We start from the raw sequence: 13,859 nt of genomic DNA on the forward strand, positions 1-13,859 counted from the left end.
TATTATGAGTATGTCTTAGGAATAGGCAAGTGAATGAACGAAAACTCTCGCACACACATACATACACACATGCTTCTCGCATATGATTTTAAAATATTTTTGGTTTTATTTACCATCTAAAAACGAAGACCGCTTATCAAAAAATCGAATAGACCCTGATTATTGCCTGCTCAATTTGACCTCTAAATTCTGATTCCAAATTCATTTTTTTTTTTTTTTTTTGCAAAATATTTGATTGGAATTTCGTTGTGAATAATATGGTCATTAATCTTTCTTCGGCCTGCAAAGAAGATGAAATATTGCGGTGATTGGCGACAGAAAGTGGTCAAGGAGTATAGATTTTTTTAGAAAACAAGCGGCAAGTTTCGTAAATAAATAGACAAAATGTTAATAGCTGTTCAAAATAATGAAGGCTATTTTGAACTACAAGAGCAAAGGTAATTCCACATAAAAGTCTCTGTAATAACAATAACTATCGGAATAGTCAAAATATTTACAAATAAAAATGACATATTGTAAAGTTTTTCATCGATATATTTTGTGTGTGTGTAACTCAATCTTATCGCTGCAACAAAAGTAGACCTAGAAAAAATTCCACTTTAAGTAACTTCTGTCAAACCCCTAATTTTGTTTATTTCTTTCATTTTTATCAAAGACATTTCATTATTAGCCAGATAAAACTATAAAATGACAAATCTACATTATTATGTCTGGGGGAGGGCCTTCTGGAATATAGAGAGTGCAAAAGTATAAATATCAAAGTATAGCAGATCGTAATCAGTCTAGGTTAGGTTTATGACATTTCAACGATAATTACCATTCAAGTGATGGGTCGCAGTTGATGACGATTCATTGCTTGCCTCCCGCATTAATTTATGGCATCATCATTATTATGTTAATTAATTAACAACTTGGCGTTGTTAGTTGAAATTCATTATTACTTAAATATGTAAATTGTAATCAATATACAAGCTAATGTATTTATTTGTTTACAATTTATTTAATGCAAATACATACAAACGAGTCTTTTAATATTAAAAAAAATACCTTTGTTGAAGCTGGGGTAATCAAAAATATCGATTTTGCAGAAAATGCATCATTAACTAAAAAATCATGATGGCCTTGCATCAAATGAGCGATATGGGGTCTATGCCGTAACGTAGTCGCAGTAGCGCAAAAGTCCACTTTTCGATTTTTGCCTTTGACTAAAATGTCGATCTTCCGATTTTGTCAAACATGTTCAAAATCGATTTTGGACTTTTATCGACCGATGCAAAATCGACTAAAAATTTTTTTGTTTAAATTGTTGTCAATAGATAAAATAATGTTCTGGAATGTATAATTTGGAAAAAAATAAGTATTTATAAAGGAAATCAAAAGTCGACTTTGCGACTTCCTCAAAGATCAAAAGTCGATTTCGATTTATGTATCCCCAGTGAGAACATGTACATATATTAAATATATAGATAAGTCGTTAAGTTCTGCTGGGTCGTATTTGGCATGAGGTTGAAATTTAAAATGTATCGGGATTTTTATATGGGGGCTATGTCATAGTAAATAGCTGCCAGAAGACAACTAAATATCAAACTACAGACCGATTTTTTTGTTTTTTTTTGGTACTAGTTTTTATAATTAAGTATCAGAGGACAATAACCAGTCATACCCCATTCGAATTTCTAAAAAATCTTACATACTCCAATTGTACACTCCAACATTAATCTGAATTCCCAATTTAAGGATTCCTGAGAAGAAAAAATCTATTTCTGATGGTGTGTGTGTGTGTATTTCACCGAAATCCAAATTGTACCAAATTTAGTAAACCTAAATACGAATTTCTAAAACTCCCTACATAAGCCAATTCTTCACTCCAACAGTAAGCTTAGTTCCAAATTTCAAGGGTGCAACTCTATCGGATCGCCTACATCCAAATTGTATAAAATATAGTACCATTTAGTACGCATAAGTACAAATTTCCATCCAATAGAAATCTTATTTGTCAATGAGGATTCCAGCCTCATCAGTTCACCCTAATTCAAATTATACCAAATTTTAGTACAATTTAGTACACATAAGTACGAATTTCCAAAACTCCAATAGAAGTCATATTTCCCAATTTCAGGATTCCAACCCGATCAGTTCATCCCAATCCAAAATGTACCAAATTTAGTACCATTAAGTACATATAACTACTAATTTCCAAAACTTTTTACATACCCCAATTCTACACTCCATAATTAATCTTTATTCCAAATTTCATAATTCCAGCACTATCAGATCGTCTAAATCCGAATTGTACAAAATTAGGTACCACCTAGTACATATAAGTATAAATTTCCATTAATAAAATTTACTTCCATTTAGTACGCATAAGTACAAATTTCCATCCAATAGAAATCATATTTCCCAATAAGAATTTAAGCCTATCAGTTCACCCAAATTCAAATTATATCAAATTTTAGTACGATTTAGTACACATAAGTACGAATTTCGAAAACTTCCTACATTCCCCAAATTCTATACTCCAATAGAAGTCATTTTCCTAATTTCAGGATTCGAACCCGATCAGTTCACCCCAATCCAAAATGTACCAAATTTAGTACCAATAACTACTAATTTCCAAAACTCCCTACATACCCCGATTCTACACTCCATAATTAATCTTTATTCCAAATTTCATAATTCCAGCACTATCGGATCGCCTAAATCCGAATTGTATCAAATTTGGTACCACCTAGTACACATAAGTACAAATTTCCATTAAAACATACATCATGCAATCCAATAGAAATATTATTTCCCCATTTGAGGATTCCAGCTCCATACGTTCCTTCAAATTCAAATTGTACCAAATTTATTACGGTTTAGTCTTTTTCGTATACACACTTCCAAAACCAGCAAAACGTACTTCTCAACTTTCATTTGCATTCCAAATTTCAAGTTTTTTGCTCTATCCATTCACATGCTACGATATGAGAACCCAAAATATAAAATTTGGGAACCTCAAAATATAAAATAAATTACAGCCAATTCGGTTAAAAACGTATCTGAGATCCTTAAACATTATTTAAAAACCTGCTACAGATCCGTTCAAACCCAACCAAATTTTAGGCTGTGCTTTGGTTTCATGTCTATTCACGATCCACCCTCATGTAATGCGGTCCGAGTCCAACATTTTGTGAGCAATTTTAACAAACAAAAATCGAAGACGAAACAAAAAACTGTTGTCAATAATTAACAAAACATTCAAAATATTCGACCTGGATAATACGTATAGGATATAAGTCCACGAAAATCCGAAATAATGTACCACCTTTAGCTTTATTTTCCGTCATATGTGAAATGACAGCAACAATGAAATTCTGTGTAATATCGGCCATAATGTATTTGCAATTGTTTCAAGTTAAATAAATAAAGCATACTTTTAGGCGTTTGCATGATTGTCTTTATAACAATTTGGCATCAGTATGAAAATGATTGGCAACACTTAAAATTTGTTTATAAATTTGAAATTTAAAGCATCTTTTAGGCGCTTCTTAAATTTACTCTTTTTTGCATGCGTTCTACTTGATTCTGATCGCCTAGTATTTGTCTCTGGTATTTTTTAACATTTTCGATGAACGAAAAAAAGAAAACCCGGAGATGGGAGACGTAAATTGTTCAATAATCTAGTATTTTTTATTTATTCTCATCAAAGGATTAGAGAAAACATAGATAAGCGTCAGGCAAATAGTAGCACATTTGTGTTCTCACATGTCAGAGTATGAGCAAATCTATGGATTTTTATTAGTTCTTTCACTTGGAGAGCATGCATGCTGTTAAATACCATATACTGACATAGAACCCACACACCTCTCCCTCTTTTGGAAATAAAAATACCCTTTATTTTTTTAATTAATTTCCTTTATTTTATGTTTTTGTTGTTATTTATTATAAATATACACATTTATATAATAATTTGGTTTCATTTAGTTTTTTTGTTTACTCATATTACATAAATTCATTGTTCAATGCATGTTTTTTTTTGTTGTTGCTGTTGTTTGTTGTTGGTGATAATATAATTTCTTTCTGGCTGTTGTTGTATGATTATTACTGGGAGAAGGATTTGGTTATTTTAAAAACAAAATATTTTCAAATATCAAGTTACAAATTTGAGGGGGTGTGCAAAAGAGATACATGTGTTTGGATTATTTATATAACTACATACAGTGATGAGGTGTATGAGGAGGAGTTTGTGGTGTTTTTTATAAGCATTATTTCAACATTTATGGTAATTATTTAATCATACATACATTGTAGTTGTTTTTTTTTTATTTTTGTATTATAGTTATATTAAAAAATAACTTAAAACTAATAAGAGTTGTTTCGTTTCGCTTTTATTTTTCTTTTTTCTAAATTGAGAAAATGCTCTGTGTGTTTGTTGCTAACATTTACATTATAATTATAAAATAATAAAAAAAAAATTAAACAAAATTCAACTAAAAACTAATTACATAACGATTTACAAATTATTTATAAAAATTACTTATAGTTTTGGGGGTAGTGAAGATAGAAGCTGCGCCTACCTACAAAACTATGTTTACATGCCTAGGTGGAGGAGTTGGAGATAGAAAGAAAAATTTAATGAGTTGTTACAATTTTTGTTTTTTGGTTTAAAGGTTTGTTTGTTTTTTAAGCAAGAAATTTGTTTCCTGATGGAATGATTTTTTTGTTTGTTTTTTTAATGTCTACATTCGAACAAGAAAATCCAAATGGTTTACAGGTCACTTAGATTGTAGAATATTGTTAAAAATTACAATTATTTTGGACCTACTTATATTTTCAACAATATTCAACAAGCTAAGCAAGTTGTAAAAACCCCATTGAGATTTTGTTGGTATCACGCAATTAGAGTTTTGCAAAAAGAGGCTACTAACAATTTTGTTGTGAACATTTAAGTGCATTTTTGAATAATAAAAGTGCAGCCACATATAAAGATCAACAAAATTATTATTTGTATAGCTGTTGAGTTGTTTTTTTGTTAATAAGTAGTGCCATAAATTGGTATATGGGTATGTGCGTCTCTTTTTGTATATATATAGATATAATTCTATGTAAAATTATTAATGAGGATGATTAAAAAAGTTATTTGTTGAAAACGCAAATAACATTTTTGTGTTGTTTAATTTTTGTTTGTTTTTTGTGTGGACGTTTGGTTGCTCTTCTTAGTCTATCCGTTGAATGGTGATGATGGTATTTTTTTAGTTGTAATTTAGATGCTATTTAATAGACTTTCGATTTGCTTAAGTGATTTCTCTTCTAACAGGAAAGTACGATGGTTGCCTTCGACTGTGAGAACATTCACGGATTTGCTGCAGACCTGTAAATAAGGAAAAAAGAGAAAAAACATTTAGTATGAAAATCGAAGTGGTTTTAAAAATCAAACTATAAGAGATCAGGTATAATTCAAAGAATTTCAAAATATATGGCATTGAAAATTTAGAGGTTAGTGGTCAATATAAGACACAACTCAAACTGAGGTAGTTTCATGTGCAAACTTTAATATTTCTTCAAAAAATATTTGTCGAAGTTAAGCCATAGTAGACATAACCTCATATTCCATTATATTTCATTTACTTTCCAGCATAGATATTCTTTGAAATGCCCATAAAAATAATAATCCTTAATAATAACATAATTCCTTCTCAAACATACCTCATTGAGGCCATAATCTTCTTCCAATTTGGCATAATTTTCAGTGGGTTTGACTAGGGTTACATCGCAGGATACCTTGCCAGATGGCACATATTTATCACCGGCCAACAATTTCTTGTAGAAGAAGTTAGCTGCTTGTTTAATCTGTAACAACAACAAAACACAAATTAATACAAAATATACCCCAAATCAACGTAAAGAGAATGATTGACAACTCACTCACTCTCTCCCTCTCTCTTTCATTCAACTTACCAATTCAACAGGTTGATTAATTTCACCGGCAACAATTTCAGCACATTTGGCAACCTTGCTCTCCCATGTCGGCACATTCAACAACACCTTGGCCACCAAACTGTAATCAATATTGGCCACAACCATACCGAAATAGGCCAAACCATAAGCTTCGTTTTGATCATCGGAGGTATTGAGACGTTGCTTGAAGTTGGTGGTGTACCAGTTCACATATTTGGGTGCACCGTCCAACATCACCAAACGAGCTTCTTCCTTGTTATTTTCCAATTGCAAGACCATAACGAAAGCAACCAAGGCACCGAAGGAGTAACCGGCAATAGCATAGGGTCCCTTAGGTTGTACTGTGCGGATTTGTTTCAAATAGAAACTGGCCAAATTGTCTATGCTCTCGACGTTAGCTTCGGCGGTACATTGCAGACCGTACACGGGGCAATCCAAACGGGAGGCCAATTGTTTAAGGGCATCGGCGAAGCCTTCAATGGGCGAGATGAAGAACAATGGTCGTTTCTTGCAGTCTTCGGGTGCCAACGAGGGCAAACGTACAATGGGCAATGTGGGCATTAGTTCGGTGGAGAATACAACTTGGGTGCCATCGCCGAATGCAGCACTTGGGCTGGGTGTACGACGGGCGGGCGAGGCTGTGGCGGCTTGATCAGTGCTTTCCGAACCACCACTCAATTCCTTCAGGTGGCCGAAGGTAAGCTGTCTGATTTCTTGGGCCGACAGGATGATATCGAAGTTACGTTCCAATGTTTGTTTAATTTCAGCACCCATCAACGAATCCATACCCAAATCGGCCAATGTGGCGGAGTCTTGTACGTTCTTAATGTCTCTCAAGCCGAGAATGTTGGCAACGCAGGACACCAAGCTGACACCGCCGCTCGTGTCTTGTTTACGTTTTTCAGCCACAACCATTGAGGCCAAAACTGGATGGGGTTGTTGCAGGAACAGATCCATAGTTTGCAAGCAGGAGGTCATTCTCTGAGGCAAGGTACCACCAATGATGGTGTCGTTGTCACCGAGATTTTCAATAACCAAACCAGTATCACCAATGGCACCCCATTGAATGGCCAAACCTGGGAATCCGCTGACTTGTCTCATTTCACAGATACGTTCCATGGCGGAATTGGCAAGACCGTAATTGGTCTGACCAATGTTACCACGACCGCATGACACACTGGAGAAGCACACGAAGTAGTCCAATTCGGAGCACATGGTACGCGAGTATTGATCCAAGTATTTGGTGCCCTGTACCTTTGAGTCGCACACAGTCTGGAAATCTTTGACGGTTTGATCTTCCAAGAGAGCGTCACGGAGAACAGCAGCCAAATTGAAGATGCCACCAACCAAAGCCAATTTGTTGGCATTCTCCAACAGTTGTTGGCAACCCTTGGCTGTGGTAACGTCATTGGTGTCGATCACGACCTTGACACCGCGTTCTTGCCATCTTCTGATCATAAGGGCTTGGTAGCCTGTCTTAATGCCGGAACGTGAGGTCAATACTAGGAATTTGGCGCCTCTGGACACCAACCAGTTGGTCAATTCCAAACCGAAACCACCAAGACCACCAACAATGATGTAGCTCTTCTCGGGATGCATGTATGTGCGGGGAATGGCGTTGACGAGGCGTGGTGTGGGCTTAAGGGTCTTGCGGCCCTCTTCTTCATCCTTGACCTTAATGACAACCTTGCCAATGTGTTTGCCAGATGCCATGAAACGGAAAGCTTGTTCCACTTGTTGGTCGTTGAAGACCGATGTGGGCAATGGTCTGACGGCACCAGATTTGATACCTTCGGCGACCAGGGAAACAACTTGGTTCTGCATAGCTTCTTCGCCTTCCATAACACTGTCCAACAGGATACCATGGAATGAGGTATTCTTCAAGAACACCGACATGCCCAAGGGGGAGTTGTTGTTCAAATCGAATTTGCCAATTTCCAAGAAACGGCCGTTCAAACCCAAGCAACGGATGGAGGCTTGCAATTTTTCTTCAGCCAAAGAGTTCAGTACCAAATCGACACCCTTGCCTTGGGTCTGGCGCATAATCATCTGTTCGAAGGAGCAGTCACGGGAGTTGCCAATGTGCGAGTCCTTCAATTGTGGGAAACGTTTCTTCAAGAATTCGCGTTTCTCAACACTGCCGACAGTGGTGAAAACTGTGAGGCCATGGTGCAAGGCAACAGAAATGGCGGCTTGACCAACACCACCGGAACCGGCATGGATCAAAATCTTTTCGCCCTTCTTCATTTGTCCTCTTACGACCAAAGCATAGTAGACGGTGGCATAGACACAGGGTACTGTGGAGGCCTCTTCCATGGACCAGTTTTCGGGAATTTCCCACATCATGTTCTTGCTGGCAACACAGGTGGTAGCCAATGACTTGGCTGGTACCATGGCCATAATACGACGTCCCTTAGAGTCGCGACCGGCGAATTCCAAACCCAAAACACAATCCTGTTGGGCCAAATCACCAGGCAAGGCATCAGCGGAGAGTTTGCCAGACGACAACATAACATCACGGAAGTTGATGGGGGCATAGTAGACACTGCACAATTCAAGATCATCGCTCAACAAGCTTGGGTTCATTTGTGGTGCTTCGATCCATTTCAAGGAGGCCAAATCACCCTTGACCAAGGCATTGACGTAGGCGTGCTCAACTTGCAATGTAGCGACATCAGTTTCCAATTTCAAGTGGCGGAAGGAGCCCCAGGCGCCGGACTTCAAAACATTGTTGATCAAGTCCTTGGCCAATTGCTGGGCGTAGAATTCGCTGGACAAGGAGAACTTCTCGGCGTTGGCATCTTGGACGAAAATCATGCGGGCCAATTTGCCACCATTTTCATTCTTGATACAATTCATGAAACCAACAGCACCGAACAGCTCCTCTCCTTGGCACACAACATAGACATAGCGTTCAATTTCAGCTGCCTTGGCCAAAGCTTCCTTCAATTCTTCCAACCATTCGAAGTGGTTTTCGGTGACATGGACAACGACGGCATCGCGTTGCTTGACATCGACTGGTTTGCGGGCCATAACCAAGACACGGGTTCCTCCCAACACTTGTTCGGTGATGACAATCAAGCCGTGTTTCTTCAACAAATCACGTCCCGACTTGTTGTAGGCGCTGAGATTTTCTTCGAACATCAAGAAGCCATTGTCCTTAATGGTCTGGACACCGTTCGTCAGAATCATGGTATCGGGGCGCGAGAGTACATCCAAGGCGTATAGGAAATGACAGTTCTGCTCTACCGGTTCTTCGAGAATGTTCTTGGATACGATGCGTACTCCGGAATCGGCGCCCAAGGCGGAGGCAATGGTCTCCTCATTACCATTGGAAGTGACGACGGCAATGTCAGCGGTGATGGTGGGCTCACCTTCGATGATTTGCAACAATTTGGTGGCCATCAAAACATCAGGGTTGCGGCCATTGGCCAACTCAACGCCCTTAATCTTCAAGGCACCCTGGGAGTTCTCAATGATCAAGTGGAGGGCGACAGTCAAAGCATGTAGACGTGCCTTCTCTGTGTTTTCTTGCAATTCTGTGTTGTTGACGTATGGTACGAAGGTGTAACGTTCCAAGGTGGGTGGACTTTGGCCACCGGGTCTCTTTTGGGCCAAGGATGCCTTCAAGCCACGCATTTCAACACCACCACTCTTGATAACGGTAATGTCGTTGTACATGTACACGGGCAAGCCATTTTGGCTTTGTTCTTCGGCGCTAAGTTTGGACAATTCTTCCATGTGTTTCAGGGGGTTGAGTACAGCCTTTTCGATGCGGGTGGGCAAGTACAATTCACGCAGATTCTTGCTCAAGATACTGAATTGCAACATGGTGTCCATGTAACTGATCCAGTTGCCTACCCATTGCAAATTGCCAGTGCTGGAGGTGGTGTCGGACTTGACAATGCCACGGAAGATACCACCGTAGTCATAGCCTCTCAATCTCAACTCTTTGTAGACATCGTTGGTGCTCAATTCCTTGGCTTCGACGTTAGCGGCCAATGGATCCAAGGGCAGTTCTTCGCGTTCGATATTTTCGGCCAAAGAGATTTTGCCGGACATGGCCAAACTGCCGCTTTCACAAATTTCAAAGTTGCCAGTGCCATCGAAGAAGTTGAGGCCGAATTTCACAACACTGTCCTTGTTCAGGATGGTGGCACGATGGAACACCAAATTTTCCATAACGACAGGGCACTTCTCGTATTCCATACCCTTCATTTTGGCGAATGTCTTCCAGGCCAAAGTCATGTAACCGGTGGCAGGGAACAAAATACGGCCATCGATGGTGTGACCAGCCAAGAAAGCATCTTCTTCCTTGGACAAATCGACTTCCACAACGGTTTCACCCGATGTAGTTTCCTTGCCGTATTTGGGTACGAACCATTTTTGGGAGTGGTCCCAGCCGACCTTAGAGCTCAACATGGGGGTACCACGACCAACTGGATAGGAGATGGGCTTGAACATGGTCAAAACTTGGGGTTGAATACCGGCGGCATACAATTTACCAATGTTCATCAGGAAGAATTCCACATTGTTTTCGTGGCCACGTTTCACCAAACTGATGTTGGTGCATTCGGGACCCAAAGCTCTCTTCAAAATGGCTTGCAACAAGCCAGTGGGGGCAATTTCAATGGTGACAGCATTCTTAGGGATGTGTTGCAGACCCTCGTAGAACAATACGGGCGACAACAAGTTGTTGACGTGATAGGCGGCAGATGATTGCTTGGCTACAGGAGTATTCCAGGCAGACTCGGGGATACTGGTACTGATCCAGCGGGATGTGCGGTTCTTGGCATTTGGAATGATTTTCTCCAAGCTCTTGCGTAGTTTAGGTCCAGCTTCGGCAATGTATTTGCTGTGGAAAGCATAACCGGATGAGTTGACGGCCTTAGCAAAGATACCTTCGGCTGAGAGTTTTTCCACCAAGGCATCAATGGATTTCTCGGGTCCAGAGACGGTGCAGTTGTCAGCGCTATTGTGGCATACGGGGAAGCAATCAGCTGGCATACGTTTGTGGGCCTCTTCCCAGTCCAAACCGATGGCAGCCATTTTACCGGGAGCCAAGGCGGTGTCTTGCAAGCTCTTACCACGCCAGTATGCAGCCAAAACAGTTTGTTCGGGTGTGAAGCAGCCATCGGCATAGGCACAACCCAATTCACCGACCGAGTGACCAATAATACCATCGGGCTTAATGCCCAACGAGGCCAAGAGATCGGTCAAAGCCACTTGCATGGCAGCGATCGAAATGAAGGAGTTCAAAATGTTTTCGAAACTTTGTTGGGTAGATTTAGTCATGACTTCGATTAGGTCCATGTCAACACTGCGCAAGGCTTCGGCGCAACGATGAATGGACTGGGCGAACACCTCGAATTGCATCAAATCCTTGGCCATGCTGGCCCATTGACTGCCCATACCGGTGTAAATGTACCAAACTGGGCGGTTTTCATCGTGTGTTTCGACAACTTCGCGTTGCAACGAGCCCTTGGTGTCCATGACACAGTAGCCACGGTAGTAATGCAAAGGGATGTTCTTCGAGTGGATGTCGTTGATCAATGCCAAATATTCATCATCGTCACGATGGGATACGGCATCTTCGAGCAAATCTTGAACAGCATCAAAGGTACGACCGGAACAGACGACCAATTTTGGTGGTCCAACAGTGGGGGTAATCGCCTTTGGTTTGGGGTTCGACTTCAAGATGACGTGAGCGTTGGCACCGCCAAAACCGAAGGAGTTGATGCCTACAATACCACCTTCCCAGGGGGTGTTCTTGTCAACGACCTTCAAGCGGCCATCCAAGAGACCGTATAGATCGGGATTGGGATTTTTGTAGTGCAAGTTGCCGGGGATGACACCTTCTTCCATGGCAATCAAGACCTTGGCAATGGAGCAGACACCTGAGGCAGGCTCAGAGTGACCCATATTTGATTTTACGGAACCAATCAACAAGGGAGTTTTGCGATCCTTGCAGAAGAAATCAGTAATGGAGTTGACTTCCTGGGGATCACCGACCTTGGTGCCGGTACCGTGAGCTTCTACGTATGTAACATCATGGGGGTTCAAGTTAATTTCTTCATAGGTTTCACGGATCAGACGGTTTTGCATGGCACCAATGGGGTAGGTGATACCTTGTTCCTTGTAGCCATCAGTGTTGGTGCGCACATTCAAGACGGTGGCATAGACACGCTTGGCATTGCTGGTCTTTTGCAAAAAGATAACAACGCAGCCATCGGAACGCACATAACCATTACCGGATTCGTCAAAGGCTTTGCACATACCATCGGGGCTCAACATGTTCAAGCGTTTGAATTGCAAAGACATGGTGGGTTTCAGCAAAACACCCAAACCAGCTACGACAGCATTGTCGCATTTGCCGGCACGCATATCGGAGAAGGCTTGTTCCAAGGCATACAACGAACTGGAACAGGCAGTGTCTACACTGTAACTGGGACCCTTGAAGTCAAAAGTGAACGAAACGCGATTGGCAAACATGGCACGGGCACAGCCAGTCAAACCATAGCCATTGACACGATCGGGATCAGCCATCCAGTATTGTTCAGTTTCCGAGGAAGAAACACCAACATAGACACCGGTGCGTGAGCCACGGATTTCGCAGGGATTGACACCGGCATCAATGATAGCTTCATAAGTACTTTCAAGCAGCATACGCATTTGGGGGTCCATGCACTCAGCTTGTTTTTGATGGACGCTGAAGAATTGTTGATCGAAATTTTCCAAATCTTCATCCTTAATTTTACCTAGACGTTCGGGTAGACCGTATAGACCCTTTTCCCAACGTCTGGGATCATCGTTGACCATGTCAACACCTTCGAAGAGATTCTTTTTGAACTCCTCGATGTTGGAACTTTCTGGTAGACGACCAGAGAAACCAGTGATGGCAATATCACTGGCAGTTGGCATGGCGCGAGGACCATTGCTATAATGACTCTGCATATTCATGGGCACGGTGTGCTCCGTGGTGTCATTAATGACATCATCAGCAAAACGGGCAGGCATATTGACGTTGTTGTTGTTGTGATTAACTACAAAATTTGCCGCTGGCGAAGAAGTTGAATGGGAATTTTTTAAAAATGCAGAAGAAGAGGATGAAAGATTTTCTTTAACTACTACTATCTGCTGTGGCTGGCCGTCGTGATGATTATTTTGTTGTTGTGATGATTGGCCGTTATGTTCTTCGTGTGGGACAACAGTGTTAGGCTGTTGTTGCTGCTGCTGCTGTTGTTGAAGTTTGTTACGTCTCTTTTTACGACGATTTGACGATTTACTAGATTTTTGTAACGTTGGCGATGAATTATGTTGTTGTTGGGTTTTATTTTTCGAATTATGATTTTGTTGTGGCGTTTGTTGTTGTTGTTGTCCAACAGTTTGTTGTAATGAATTAATTTTGTTATTCTCGGTTTTCAACAGTTTGCTGGTTAAGCTAAAATGAGAAAAAGAAAAAAAAAGAATTAGTAATTTATTAAATAATTAAATTATTAATTAATTGGAAATAATTGTATTCTATAAAATTGTGAATTTCTGTAAAGAGAATTATTCCAAATCATAAATTTTCATATCCGCGAATTTGAAATTCCTTCCTTATGTAAGCCTTGTTGTTTTACAACTACAAAAAGGAACATGCATCATATATTGTTATTAACATAGTGGATATTTTACATATTTTCTTTTTAATTCCTTATTTTTCCTTTTGTACCACCCTAATATCAAATTATTTAATATTTTGTTTAAAATAATCTCTTTTATATTCCACCCACAGAGAAATATATGCCCAAAGCTCCATGCTCTTGCTCTCTTACTTCAATGTGCCAAAAACATATGTTTTATTGAAGAGCAAGAGAGACTGCCTTTCGCATGTCAAATAGTGTTGGGGTTTGTTTGAATAACGGGGCTCCCCT

General features: G+C 40.0%; 1 protein-coding gene across 1 annotated transcript; it reads right to left on the minus strand.

Annotated features, from left to right (window-relative positions):
• Window positions 1-5,247: 5,247 nt before the first annotated feature.
• LOC133335119 (fatty acid synthase) lies at window positions 5,248-13,062 on the minus strand. Its single transcript, XM_061543424.1, has 3 exons — window positions 5,944-13,062; window positions 5,692-5,835; window positions 5,248-5,356 (listed from the first exon to the last, which is right to left on the minus strand). Exons 1-3 carry the CDS (start codon window positions 12,958-12,960, stop codon window positions 5,249-5,251), a joined length of 7,269 nt encoding a protein of 2,422 aa, XP_061399408.1. The 5' UTR covers window positions 12,961-13,062; the 3' UTR covers window position 5,248.
• Between the last annotated feature and the right edge of the window lie 797 nt (window positions 13,063-13,859).

Source organism: Musca vetustissima, unplaced genomic scaffold (genome assembly GCF_032173495.1).
Source record: "Musca vetustissima isolate MV318-11 ecotype Yass unplaced genomic scaffold, APGP_CSIRO_Mvet_v1 utg14086, whole genome shotgun sequence".
NCBI lineage: Eukaryota > Metazoa > Arthropoda > Insecta > Diptera > Muscidae > Musca > Musca vetustissima.

What these genes read in the sequence shown, in the direction of transcription:
- LOC133335119 (XM_061543424.1), bottom strand. Translation starts at nt 12,960, where the DNA reads ATGCCTGCCCGTTTTGCTGATGATGTCATTAATGACACCACGGAGCAC. An exon ending in TTAATCAACCTGTTGAATTG is followed by an intron (nt 5,836 to 5,943) that starts GTAAGTTGAATG and finishes TTGTTGTTACAG; the next exon opens with ATTAAACAAGCAGCTAACTT. An exon ending in AAGATTATGGCCTCAATGAG is followed by an intron (nt 5,357 to 5,691) that starts GTATGTTTGAGA and finishes CCTTATTTACAG; the next exon opens with GTCTGCAGCAAATCCGTGAA.